At 41.6% G+C, this 14,032-nt stretch overlaps 1 protein-coding gene across 6 annotated transcripts in view; it reads left to right on the top strand.

Annotated features, from left to right (window-relative positions):
* The window catches only part of SIDT1 (SID1 transmembrane family member 1), a 98,546-nt gene that overhangs the window by 37,336 nt on the left and 47,178 nt on the right, over positions 1–14,032 (top strand). For 5 of the 6 annotated variants that reach the window (XR_009351134.1, XM_059164095.1, XM_059164094.1 and 2 more), the window contains 4 exons: positions 6,592–6,637; positions 9,899–10,000; positions 11,579–11,662; positions 13,391–13,478. Coding sequence is in view for 5 of the 6 variants with exons in the window: in XM_059164095.1 (XP_059020078.1) it covers positions 6,592–6,637; positions 9,899–10,000; positions 11,579–11,662; positions 13,391–13,478 (320 nt within the window). In the remaining variant the exon portion in view is untranslated. The remainder of the gene's footprint in view (positions 1–6,591; positions 6,638–9,898; positions 10,001–11,578; positions 11,663–13,390; positions 13,479–14,032) is intronic. The other variant, XM_059164097.1, reaches the window with a different exon arrangement.

The following is a 14,032-nucleotide window of genomic DNA, read 5'->3' as shown; positions in this document are numbered from 1 at the left end:
AGTTTTCCAGGTGATTCTAACATGTAGCCAGAGTTGAGAACCATTACCTCTAAGTAATTTCTAAATATGGTGCTTACATTTAATTATTTTAATACTTAAATCTATTTAGGATATTAAACAATAGGGGAATTCATGATGATACATTGGAAGGAGACGGCAGCCCATTCCTTGAACAGAGTGCAGTTTGAACTTCCGAGAAGCCTCACATTTACTGATTGGTCTCTGTGTCTTTGACCTGTTGCTGTCACATGGCGGCAGTGTACTTGAATTCTCAAGCTGGTTTTCCTGGGAGGTTAATTAGACCCTTTGGAGTACTGAATTCTGTGAAACTGAAATCATAAGGTCACAACTCTGTGCAAGCGTTAATGAATGATAAGCTTGCTGGTGGGACTGCAAATCTATTCCCTCACATTGTTTTCTGTTTCCACTTCTTATAACATGACTTGACCTCAGCAACATTCAGAGCATTTCAAAATGCACACAATTACTAGGGCTTTGATGAGAATAAGTAAGTCTGAGAAGAGATGGTAACTGGGAATAGAAATATATTTGTGTCTCTTGTTCCTTGGCTCTGGACTGTCCCATACCAATCTTGCTGGCAACCCAGAAAACCAGAGGATGGTGGTAATGGGTCTGGATAATGAAAGAAACACTGAAAAATCAACTCAAAAGTCCTAACATGGCAGTTTCTGTTGTATGTTTTTGAGTGGTAGCCTGGAAGGTATCTGAAACATGTTTCAGGATTTTTTTCCAGAATCATAAAGTTTAAGAATGAAAGGAATTTTGGAAATCGAATCCACTCACCTCATTTTTACAGATGAGCAAACTGATACCCAGAGAGGTTAAGTGACTTAACTAAACACACAGCTAAGGGCGCCTGGGTGGCTCAGTGGGTTAAGCCGCTGCCTTCGGCTCAGGTCATGATCTCAGGGTCCTGGGATCGAGTCCCGCATCGGGCTCTCTGCTCAGCAGGGAGCCTGCTCCCTTCTCTCTCTCTCTCTCTCTGCCTGCCTCTCTGCCTGCTTGTGATCTCTGTCTGTCAAATAAATAAATAAAATCTTTAAAAAAAAAAAAAAAAAAAAAAAAAAAAAAAAAAAAAAAAAAACACACAGCTAAGAAAGAGCTAACTCCCAGTTCTGAGCTCTTCCCACTATAATATGCTATTTCTAATTCATGTTTAAAACTGTCCTCCAGGGGCGCCTGGGTGGCTCAGTGGGTTAAAGCCTCTGCCTTCGGCTCGGGTCATGATCCCAGCGTCCTGGGATAGAGCCCCACATCGGGCTCTCTGCTCAGCAGGGAGCCTGCTTCCTCCTCTCTCTCTGCCTGCCTCTCTGCTTACTTGTGGTCTCTGTCTGTCAAATAAATAAATAAAATCTTTAAAAAAAAAAAAAACTGTCCTCCAAATTTTTATGTTGCCCTACATATGTTTCTCAATTCCATGAAACATTTATTTATTTCAATCAAGTCTTAAAAATAAAATTCTGCCTTAAAGCATTACTTCCTGCCATCTAACTATCCCTCACCCACCTACACACACACACACACACACACACACACACAGAGCTTTGCCACCACTCATTTTCCCAAATTCCAGTGATCAGCATTCTGTGAAGTGGAGTGTGAAGTCACAGAGAGGGAAGAGCCAGAGGCTGTAGGGGCAGGCTGACACCTCATCATGGGATGGGAGGAGCTTGGAAGGGGTGTGAAGAAAGTTAGGTAGTTGTCTAAGTTGTCATAGTTGTATGGAGGATTTGAAGGGGACAAGACTGGAGGCAGAGAAATTAGAAGGCTTAATGCAGTGGTCAAGATAATAATGAGATGAACTGAAGAAATGAGAGATGAAACTGACAAAACTTGATTGGATATGAGGAGTGAGGGAGATGGGAGAATCAAATATGGCGTCCTCCCTTGTAGATGGTGGTGCCACTAAGAAAATGAGAAGGTTGAGGAAGGAAGAGATGATAAGTTCACTTTGGGACATGTTGAACTTCAGGTACAGATGTTGGGCAGAAGGTCGGCTATACACTAGCATGATGCTCAGAAGAAAGGTCTGGATTACAGATAGCAGACTGAGTTTAAGTGCTTCAGGGAGGCTGGCCCACACAGTGCCTGAGGTGGAAGAACAGGAAAGAGCACAGAGAAACAGATAGTAGCACCCAATCCTCAATCTTTGAGATCTTATATGCTGTGCTAGAGAGTTGTTGTTGTTGCTTTAAGATTTATTTATTTTAGAGAGTGTGTGCATGCAAAAGTGGGAGTGGGGGAAGAAGAGAGAGAGAGAGAGAGAAAATCCAAGCAGACTCTGCGCTGAGCATGGAGCCCCACATGGCACTCATTCTTATGACCCCAAGATCATGACCCGAGCCAAATCAAGTCAGACTTTTAGGTGACTGAGTCCCCCCAGGTGTCCCTGCACTAGGGAGTTTAAATGCCAACTTTTAGTTTATGGGAGCCACTAAAGCTTTTAAGCAACAGGATAAAATAAAACAAATCTGATCTTTAGAGATGAATTTAGTAGTCACATGGAAGATGAGTTGGAGAGAGGAGAGAGCAGAGACAAATAAGCAAATGAAAAGTTATTTGAATCGAGAAGAGTAAACAATGATTAGGAACTGAACTCATTACAGCAGCAATAAAGTTGTAAGGGAGAGAAAGAGTCAAGTAATATACACAGGGATAATCCACAAATGCCAAAAAATATGTAAAAAAAATGCAGTCCTACCTGAGTCCTTCCAGGCTCTGACCCTCCTCCAGACTTCTAAGTAGGGATCTGAGTCTTTGTTTTGAGAAACTTGAGTGAGATGATGCAGCTACCATCTCACTCAGTAGATTTTTTTGAGGAAATGGGAGAGTGAAGAGGCTTTTAGACCATTTTGCCATGTGTCATACTATGTAATCACCCTCTGGTGTTCGGGGATAGGCTACAATAATGATTTCCATTACTTTTCCAATTTTTTTCCTTACCAAATGCTACACTGGGCAAAGATGGTACTTCAGGTGGGTCAGGCACATCCGGGTTACTTATATACTAATAGAGTCAATAAGACTTGGCGATCAATTAAAAGGGGAAGTTGACAAAAAGGGAGTCCATGATGATTCCAACGATGATGTCAGAAGTCTGACATCAAGAGCCATAGTGGGTCAGGATCAGGAAAATGATAGCACATTCCATTCTGATCCTGTGGAATCTGAGGTGTTTGAGGGCCAACCAAGCGCAGAAGCCCAGCAGGCGATCATACTCCCATGACGGGAGCTCAAGGGATAGCCCTGGGCTAGACATGGAGACTTGAGATTCACTGATATTTTTTGTGAGTTTTGTGGCAATTGAATATGTATGTGATTTTTATGGCAATCAGATATATATATAATGTACATGGCTATGGAAAATGAGAAGGTCAAGAACAGCAGGTCACATTCTTATGGAAGGGATGGTCTAAGAAACAGAAGCAATCAGAAGCAGCAGAGCAGACATAGCAGTTTTGTGGGAGAAAACCCAGGGAAGCAGATGTCACAGAGCCCAAGGGAGGAAAGAGTTTCCAGACAGAGGGAGTGGTCGTCAGAGTCACATGTCCCAGAGAGGTAAAGTGAAGGTTGAAGTCACTAGAGTTAGGAGGTGACTATTACCCTCACCAAAGACAACTTCAGGGAGATGGGAAAAGAATGCTCACAGTAGGGGAGAGAGGAGAGGATGAATGAGGGATGAAAGCAGAACACGATTTTAAGAAGTTGGTTTGTGAAGGAGAGGGCAGGTAGAGATTGACATCAAAGGAGTGAAATACAGGAACGGGGGGGCATTTTGTTGGGGTGGAGGGTTTTTTTGTTATTTATTTTGAAAGTGGTTGATATTCATATATATTTATAAGCCAGGGGTGTATAAAATTTACAGGACCGCTGAATTTTGTAGAAGCAGAGTCCTAGAGAAGGCAAGAAAGGGTGAGATGTAGCCCAGGCATGTAGAGTTTATACTCAGACCAGAGCGATGAGGTAGAAATTTAGGCATGACCAGAGGGTGGCTGGAAGGGTTGGGGGGAGCAGGGGGAGTTCATAACAGATGGCAGTAAGGCGATAACAGGGACTGGTATTCTGAAGTCCATAGTCCAAGTGAATAATAGGGCATAATTTCCTTCAGCAAACAAAGTGGGGGTTTTACACATACAATGGCCTCTGTGCCAGGGGCTGGCTCTCACATCATGAAGAAGATGCCGGCAATCTCACAGTCTTCTCTGGTACTCACCCCAAGTCCCTGCCTCTCTTGCCACCCTCCCTCTCTTCTTCCCACCACCCTTTCCGTGTTCTTCTGTCTTATTTCTCTTCTGTATGGGTTTCTCCTCTCTCTCTTCTTCTCCTGTCTCCCTTATCTGCACACTTCCCTCTCTGGACACCATCTGGTCCTTTGCTCTTCCCTCTCCCTCAAACTAAGCAAAACAAGGGAACAAAGTCAGCTTTTGAGTTTTTCTTATTTATTGAATAAACATTTGTTTCCTGTGCTTAATTTGTTTAAACAAACAGGTTGACCATGTTACGCTTCTTTCTCTCGTGGTGTGCAGGAGCCTCAGCTTTGTTCTGTTGGTTAGCAATTCTTGGTGAAAATAAACCTTCCCCAACCTGTGGCAGGTCACCACCTCCACCCGCCACTGCCCCAGGGAAGGAAGCAACATGTTTCAGCAGCAACAGACACAATGTTTATTTTTGCTTACACTGTTAGAGGACTTAAATGAGATAGTCTTCAAGAAAATAATGGCTTTGAAGGTTGTATGTATTATACCCGTAAGGAAACTATAAAAAAGAAAGGGGGAAAAATCATATTGATGCCTATATATTCAGTGTTACAACTGGAATTCAAATGATAGGGGAGTATACAAAAGAAATCTCTGGCCAAAGGAAACTGGTTGCATCTGGAAATCTCCTGCTATGTGTAGCCAGCCAAGAAAATCAGTGTCTTTCTCTTTCCCCTGACATGGCAACTGAACAGAGCTGAGGCCACACACAGCATGGGGTCCCGAGGACTCTGGTGGTGGAATCTCAGGAGTCAACACACAACTGCGTTTGACACTGACTTTGCCTTCTTTAGCTGACTTCAGGCCACAAGTTTTCAACTGTTCTTCAACAGAAGCAGTCCTTGACACTGATCATTTCTGTCGGGAGTAGCTTCACAAAAAATTGCAGCCACTGCTAAATTCTGCACCCAGTCTGCCAACAGCCTAAAATTGTTGGCCATTAAATTTAGAAATAGTGCTCAAGTTCTATGACTTCTAAACAACGCCTCCAATTATAAACTCCTTGTTAAATGTTTTGGCATGTCCTTTATAAAGGAATCTTCAGTTAAGTTTTTAAAACTTCTAACTTTTATTAAAGAAAAATTAGTAGTAGAGAGAAAGACTCTTTAGAGAGCACCAAGGGAAGGGGCCCTCAGACAAGTTCAGGTTCGGGTTTCCTGAAATACAGGCCCGACAGGGGGGGTTGGGGAGGAAAGGCTAGTCCCCCCGCAGGGGCCAGCACTGAGAATGCAGTGGGCTTGTGTGAGTGAGCTTCGCAGCTAAAGACGAGGCAGGAGCCAGAAAGTGTAAAAGGCCAAAAAGAGCCCTTTACAAAACTATAGAGAAGGCCAATTTGTCTTTGTGTGCTCCAGCTTCTTAATCCATTTCGTGTGTGTTCACGCCAGCCAGCCCTCTCTGCTACAAGGCTATGCTTCCCACGTGTTCCTCACACTCTCCTTTCCTCAGTGCTGGACTGTTGCTGTCTTTCACAGAAGAACAAACATAGCTAATAAAATCGTTCACAGTAAGGGGCGCCTGGGTGGCTCCAGGGTCCTGGGATTGAGCCCCGCATCTGGCTCCCTGCTCAGCGGGGAGCCTGCTTCTCCCTCTCCCTCTGCCTGCCTCTCTGCCTACTTGTGTTCTCTCTGTCAAATAAATAAGCCAAATATTTTTTTTTTAAATAGTTCACAGTAAATTACCAACTGGAGAGAAAACTGCTTCATTATATTCTTGTGATGGTATTTGCATTTTAGAGGATGGCCTTAGAAGGCAATGTGTAACCTGAAGAGGACATAGTCTTAGACGGGAATTTTAGCTGGTGTGGCAGGCATTTGGAGAAGTGCTTGGGGTCAGGAGTATGCTTCTAGCCCCAGGGCCCGTCCCATGGTGATGATGTATTTACCATGTTTAAAATAATGATCTTTTACCATGGATACATCCAATTATTTTGAAGCATGACCTATATTATCCAAAAGGACCTCAAGCCTTCTTTTCCTCTCTGTTTCAGCCCACTTCTGACACCTAAATCCTGTGCTTGATTGTAAAACCTTAAGAGAATCGAAAGGCAAAAGTGTCTGCAAAAGTAAACAAGTAATTACTTTACTAGGTATGATGTCATGGGTATACAAAGACATAAAATTGATCCCCTCCCCAATTTGATCATTCTTGAGAGTTGAAAGCAAATCTTCATGCAGTTAACTTTGTCAGTTTGATGGCAAATGCTTTCCTTGCATTGACTTTAAGATGGTTTTCTTTTACATAAATCATTTTTGCTTGCTAACTTAGCTTCTCTCTCACTTTTTCCCCTTTCCCCTCTCCCACTTACATTTCTCAGGACAAATGTTGCCTTTCACTTCACTGCCAGCCCCTCTCAACCTCAGGTAAGTGAAGGGTTTCAAGGTTATCATGATTCAATACCCTCCAGAAAGCCACAGTAATAGGGTAGAGTCAGCATGTGGTATTGCCTTAGACTTTCCACATCTTGAGCTATATTTGCATTTTTGGCATGTTGTTCATATTACTTGAATTTTAGACACAGCATTTAATCTTATCCCCTTAATCAGTGTGAAATGGGAGGCATGACATCTGTTGACAGATGTTCCTTGGCTCAACTTTTAGCAAACTGCGTGCCTGTTATGCACCAAGGACAGTATTCAACTGTACTAGGTGCTGGGGACATGAGGTGAAAGAGAAAAAGATGTAACTTCTGCCCTCATGGACCTTGTAATCAAAATGGGCGCTGGGGGGCCAGGGAGTGGAAGGCCAAACACAATACAGGTACACAAATAATTAACTGACCAGGAAATGCCCTGAAAACAAGACAGACTTTAATTTCTACAGTGTTACAGGTAGAATAAATTATTCCTGTCGTAAAGAGAGACCAGGAATGCTGACATGAGAAGAATTAGATATTTATGCTGTGCTCTCCATTAAACCATAATCATAAACAGAATAAATACTTGAAAACTTCCACTTAAATTGCTTTTCTATGGACAATTCTAGCTCCTTTTCTCTTTCACCACTTCTAAAAGAGTAAAGTCTATGCAATAGCAAGTTTATAACAGATTCATTTAATGTCCTGATATTTTTTGTAAATCTTCTGTAGGCTGTGATATAGCTTAGGTCATACATGGCTACTTAATTTTTTGTTTCAGATGTGCTAAAACTGGGAGTAACATAATCTATGGATACTGGTGTAACTCTATGACAAGCATTTAGGTGCTGGTAAATATTGAACGACCAGTTTCCAGAGAGAAGTTCCTGATCTGTAGCAGTTGCCCATTTCTGTGGTGAAAATACCTCTATTCTGGCTAATCTCAAGCTGCCAGCATAATGTCCTTGAATACAGAGTCGGGAATAGATGGGCACAATCAGCTCTCCAGACCTGTATGGGCCAACTCCCACACATCTTTTCAGAGCTAAACTTCCCATGATTAGAGGGCCATAATCTCTCACCTTCAACATTTCCTGGCCACTTCATTCATGAAATATTTGACATCAGAGAGGGAGATCAACTGTAAGAGAATCTTAACTCTAGGAAACAAAGTGAGGGTTGCTGGAGGGGAGGGCGTGGGGGGATGGGGTAACTGGGTGATATAAAGACCACTGGGTGATACAAGTAACTGATGAATTACTACGCTCTACCTGGGAAGCTGATAATACATTATATGTTAATTAATTGATTTTAAATTTTTAAAAAATAAATATAAAGCACTAGTGGCTAGGTGTAATGGGAGATATCTAAAGAGGGGGGGAAAACTTACACCCCAACTATAGAAAGAGTCTAGTCTAATAGTGCTGTACAGCACTATACTAAATATGGTAACGGAATGCTAGAGTATACTTCCAGTTTGTAGAAAATCAGTGATGACTATATATGATGGCTTCCTCTTATTTTTAAAAAGGTATGTAAATATGAAAGTCCAAGTAGTTTGCATATAAATCTCAAACTGGAGTAAAACATCCTTAGAACAAACTAATAAAAACAAAACTTTTTTGATATCTATGCAACTTTGACCTTACTATTAACTGTTCCCATTTTGGCCGAAATTTTATATCCTCTTCAGTTGTAGGACAGATTTTTCTATTTATATAAACTCACCCAAACTATTACACATTCTCACAGAACCTTTATTATCAGATAGAAGCAGGTTACAGAAACTGTGTAAGTAGTGAGGACTCAAGGTGGTGATTTCTGGTCTGAATTTGAGCCATTGCTTTGGATCCTTGTCATTAGCTCCTTTCTGATAAAAGTAGATTTTCCAGGCAAGGGTCAAAAATATTTATTTGGGGTTGATGGTAATTTAGAGATAAAGAAGATTGATAATATTTTGGCATATAGATAAAGCTTCAATAGCTATCTAATTTTTGCATAAAACCAACTCCTCTAATATATAGGAATATACACGATACTCCCTATTGCTAACGGTGATCACCGTAATGCTCATGAGTTACGAAGTTTGGCTTCCCTAAGAACCAAAAATACCCCTTGAGAATTCCAGAGCATTTACCTTTGGAAGAGCCCTGTGTTATATATATGAATCAAGCTCCAAAATGAAAGGTCAAAATGAAGTGGGCTCCTGGGAGTGTTACCATCTGTTAAAAGGCATGAACAGACTTCCAAGCAGCAGCGTTAATGACACTCCTTAATCTTGAGGTTATTTTTTTTCCCCATCAGAAGGCTTTGGATTATTGGACAACATTCTATTTTTATTGTTCTGGTTCTCAGTATAAGGTTGGTAAAGAGGAGGCTGGAATACAAAATTAATTTTTAACATGTTTTGTCTCTCCTTTAAACTGATAGATTTATTAGAGTCCTAGGATGTTGGGCTTGTTTTGGTTGGTGTCCTCAAAATCTCTATGTCAAGCTTCTCAGCCAGTTACCACATTTATAATTATTGGATAGGAGTCTCCTTTCTTCATTTATTAGCAACATGTTTAAAACGCAGTGTTAATAAACAGTGGATTCATAATCTAATCTGGGTAAATGGTATAACTTCTTTCTATTATAAATGCTTCCTGATTCTGTTGATACCTGAGAAATAGTTTTAAAGGTGTCTCAGCCTGCTCAAATATAAACATAATTCAGGGTATGAAATAGTGCTTGATCTTTGAACAGAAATACCATCTCACTACATTCCAGCCGGGAAACAGATTCTTGAACAAGAAGTCTAGGGGCAGGGGTAGGTCTCCTGTAATTCTTGCCTAAAGGAAGGTTGTTAAGAATCTTGAAGAACAGGCTTATCTGCTTCCTATTTCAAAAAGGATCACCTAGAAATAAATGTCTTGACTATCCCTAGTTCAAAGGGTTGGGAGGAATCTTAAGCAGAAACTGGAATGAAGTGCAGGAAGGTTGAGTTGAGAGAGAAATGTTAGCAAATGAAATGACAACATTTCTAAAATGCCTACCTTGTTTTGTTCACTGCTGTGTGCCTAATATCTGGCAGAGAGCCCAGAGCCCTGCACACAGCTGTTGCTCACTATATGTGAGAGGAATGGCTGACTGAATTAATGGAGATTTATGTCTGAACTTTGTGTCTAATGTGAGAAGAAACAATCCTATTCATGTAAAACCAGTTTGAGTTCATAACAGTAAAACTTTTTTGAATATTAACAAATCAATTTCTTTTTCTGATTCTCAGTATTTTCTATACAAATTTCCTGATGATGTGGACTCGGTTATCATTAAAGTCCAGTCCGAAATGGCTTATCCGTGTTCTGTTGTCTCAGTCCAGAATATCATGGTGAGTCTTAATAACTTGTCAGCCTTTCAATATGGAGCATTATATTGTCCCAGTGATGAGGGAGCACAAGGCTGGCTGAAGACAAAGCAAAAGCTGCCACCTTGCACCGCCCCCCCCATCTGTTCCCCCTCAGTCCTATGTGTAGCATCCCTCTGGCAGCCCTGACTGCCATGAACAATAAGCAAATAGTTAACTTGCAGAGCTCACAATACTGCTAGACAGGAGTCTCCCTTGGTTTACAAATGCCCTAAATCTCACTAACAAAGACGATTGATAGCAGGATTGTGACATCCCACCAAAAAGTCTCCCTACTATCTTAATGTTAATGGCTGGTCTAGAGACAACATTGATCCAGCTGCAAGGGCAAGGCCTCCGGCAGGCCTGGAACATCCTGGCACCTTGTAGGCCCTCTTTAGCATATGAAAACTCCACTGACACCTCCCTTCCCCTCACCTTCCCCCAACCGCAGGGTACAGAACCTGCCACCCCTCACAACCCGGGGCAGCAGCTCTTCCTGCCCACGGGTCCTGTCCCCGTGCTTTAATAAACCACCATTTTGCACCAAAGATGTCTCAAGAATTCTTTCTTGGTCATCGGCTCCGGACCTCAGCCCACCGAACCTCACCTAGGTTCTAGAACTTCATCACCAGGACAAATGAAAGAGGAGGGTGAGGACCATGTCATCCTCTTACTCTGTATCTCCTGCAAAACTGCTAAATAATAAAAGTAGTATCTTGTGCACACAAGTGGATAATCTGTTTGGAGACACTGATTTGGGGTAGATAGAGAATACTTAATCCCTCACCAAAATAAACAAAGGGAAGAAGGAAGGGAGGGCAGATTGTGACAAAGAATATGGAAGACCAGGGCTCCTGGGTGGCTCAGTGGGTTAAGCTGCTCTCTGCTCAGCAGGGAGCCTGTTTCCTCCTCTCTCTCTCTCTCTCTGCCTGTCTCTCTGCCTACTTGTGATCTCTCTGTGTCAAATAAATAAATAAAATCTTAAAAAAAAAGAAAATGGAAGACCAAACCGTGGGCTGCACAAGAAACATAGAAACCTACCGCTTAGCCTAGATTTTAAAATTTTTATTGTAGGGGTGCCTGGGTGGCTTAGTTGTTAAGCATCTGCCTTCAGCTCAGGTCATGATCCCACACTCTTGGGATAGAGCTGCGGGAAGCCTGCTTCTTCCTCTTCCACTCCCCCTGCTTATGTTCCCTCTCTCACTGTGTCTCTCTCTGTCAAATGAATAAATAAAATCTTTTTTTAAAAAATTTCATTGTAACCATAGCCCCTTTTTGTCTCATAATGTGTTAGTAACAAATGGGAAAGGCATCATACACTTTAAGACAAGCTTTTCAGGTCTCTTTGATATAAAGTAACCTTTAGAGGACACTTGAGAGGACTTTAGAAATCAAGGCACCGAGTTTTAGGAGGACTGTTTCATGACTTTACTTGGAGAAAAGGTTTCCTGGTTTCTGGCCTAGTAAGGAACCCCTTGCTCTGTGATGCAGACAGAATGTGTGGTATGTGTAGTATGGCCTTAGTGAAGCTTTCTTTTTTATCCTTCATGTGCATTACAGTGCCCAGTGTATGATCTCGACCACAATGTGGAATTTAATGGTGTGTATCAGTCCATGACCAAGAAAGCTGCCATCACCCTGCAGGTGAGACATCACTTCTGTGTCCACTATTGTCAACTACAATGCACAGTTTATGGTCAGGTTACCTGTTGGACCAGCATCCAGAAGTTATCATCATTCACTGTGTGCCTTGGATCTCTTTCCTTTATGATAGGTTTTAAAATAAAGATTGCTGGGTACCTGGGTGGCTAAGTGGGTTAAAGCCTCCGCCTTTGGCTCAGGTCATGATCTTGGGGTCCTAGGATAGAGCCCCACATTGGACTCCCTGCTCAGCAGGGAGTCTGCACCTTCTCCCTCTCCCTATACTCTTCTCTAACCCCTACTTGTACTCTCTCTCTCTCTCTCACTCTCTCTCTCAAATAAATAAAATTTTTAAAAAATAAAATAAAATAAAGCAAAGATCGCTACTTCTGAAATCAAAGCCCAGGCCATGGGCTTTGCCCCATTCCCCTTGCGAAGTCCTGGGAACCCATGATGCAGTGGGACACATATCTGACAGAGTGCTTAGAGAGGTAGGATGAGATGCCAATCTCCTCATTGGGGGTTGCCAATTTAGTGTGAAGCTTGATCTATTTAAAGGAATTGAACCAATTCTAATACTCTATATACCTATAACAGTAACCAAAAGAGGACTTCCATTCTGGACAGAATGGATATGTTCAAAGGAATATAGACCACATGTGTATAGCAGTTCGCCCTTTTGTCATTTGTCATTAAGTTATATCAATGGCAGTTTTATAGAAAAATGAATATATATCATGTCAGTAGATTTTCAGAAAGATTCTGTTCCTGCCTTTAGGGTGGTGTTTACCCAAGTTACTTACAACTTGGTCTGTTCTCCAGGGTAAGGTGATACTGTTTACTGAATAACAAGGAATGAAGAGAGGTTAATTATAATTTAGCTATCAAATGTCAAAAGTTTTATTAAGCTTTAATTTCTTAGTGCTTCAGTTTTGATACACCAAATAGCTGTTCTTGTTCACTCATGAGTAGGGGGACTGGGACACAGAGAAGCACACTTAGAGAAAGTTAAAGCCAGGACTTAACAACTCAGGTCTCCTCACTTAATCTTCACATCCCTAACTTAAATTACTTAATTGTGGCTGTGTGACTTTCAGGAAAGTCATTTATCATTAGATTTTTTTTTAATTTCTTAAAGATTTTATTTATTTATTAGAGAGAGAGAGAGCGCACAAGCAGGGGAAAGGGGTAGAGAGAGAGGGAGAGGCAAACTCGCGCTGAGCAGGGAACCAGATGTGGGCTCGATCCTAGGACCCTGAGATCGTGACCTGAGCTGAAGGCAGACGCTTAACCCACTGAGCCACCCAGGCACCCCTATCATTAGATTTTTAAATAATAAAGACTTAATATAGTGAACCTAAAACACTCTAGAGTATGCTTATTTTAAAAACAGCATATACAAGTATTCATTATTAAACACAGGCTATTGACATATTTTTTTTTTACCTGGGACCTATTACAGTTCTAAGCACCTAAGTGGACACAACATAGAGTGAAATTAGAATAGTGTGTCTATTTGCTTGAAATTTTTGTGTGTAGCAATTATTTTATTGTGGATAAAATCTGGAGTAAATCATGGGTATCTGAAGGTTCTTTCTAAGAAATAAGAAGGCAGGGGTGAACTCCACTTTTCTTCTCTTTCCTCTCTCCCTGCCTCCCCCACCCCCACCATGCACTTTCTCCCCTTTTACTACCCTTTCTTACTCTCACTAGTTGTTATGTCTCACACAGAAGAAGGATTTTCCAGGCGAGCAGTTCTTCGTGGTATTTGTGATAAAGCCTGAAGATTACGCCTGTGGAGGATCTTTCTTTATCCAGGGTAAGAAACAGTCCCTCAGACCACGTGAGGTATATACTCTCAGTAGACCTTTTACTCAACAGATATTTGGCTTTATGAAATAATGATTTTACGTAGCATATCAGGGTCCACTTTCTAAGATCAATTTGGTAATGGAGCCACTGTATTTATCAGCGGTTATCATTTCCACAGGATGTACAAGGAAAATTCAGAGTTCTCAGTTTCAGTTGCCAAAATTATACCTGGCAAGATGGTAAGAAATCAAAGTGGGACAGTTTCTCCCCATGACAGGGATTGTGTGAGCCCTTAGGCACAGAACAGATGGTTCTGGGTAACTACCCAGGAACCACTGTGGGAAAGGCACAGGCTGCTTACTGAAAACCAGACCCCCAGCAGCTGATGAACCACACGTGATTAACACAGAGGGTGTCCACTATGGAGTTTAACATGGTTCCCTTGCCAATTAGGTGAAATTTCAGCTTCTGCATTCTTTAATCTCTTAATTATGCAGTCTAGAGTTTTGCCAGTGTCTGTTGATCTTTGGTAAACTACAAGTCCTTCTATGACTATATAAC

The sequence above is a fragment of the Mustela lutreola genome, chromosome 2 (genome assembly GCF_030435805.1).
Source record: "Mustela lutreola isolate mMusLut2 chromosome 2, mMusLut2.pri, whole genome shotgun sequence".
Lineage (NCBI taxonomy): Eukaryota > Metazoa > Chordata > Mammalia > Carnivora > Mustelidae > Mustela > Mustela lutreola.
This window is presented reverse-complemented; position numbering and strand designations above follow the sequence as displayed.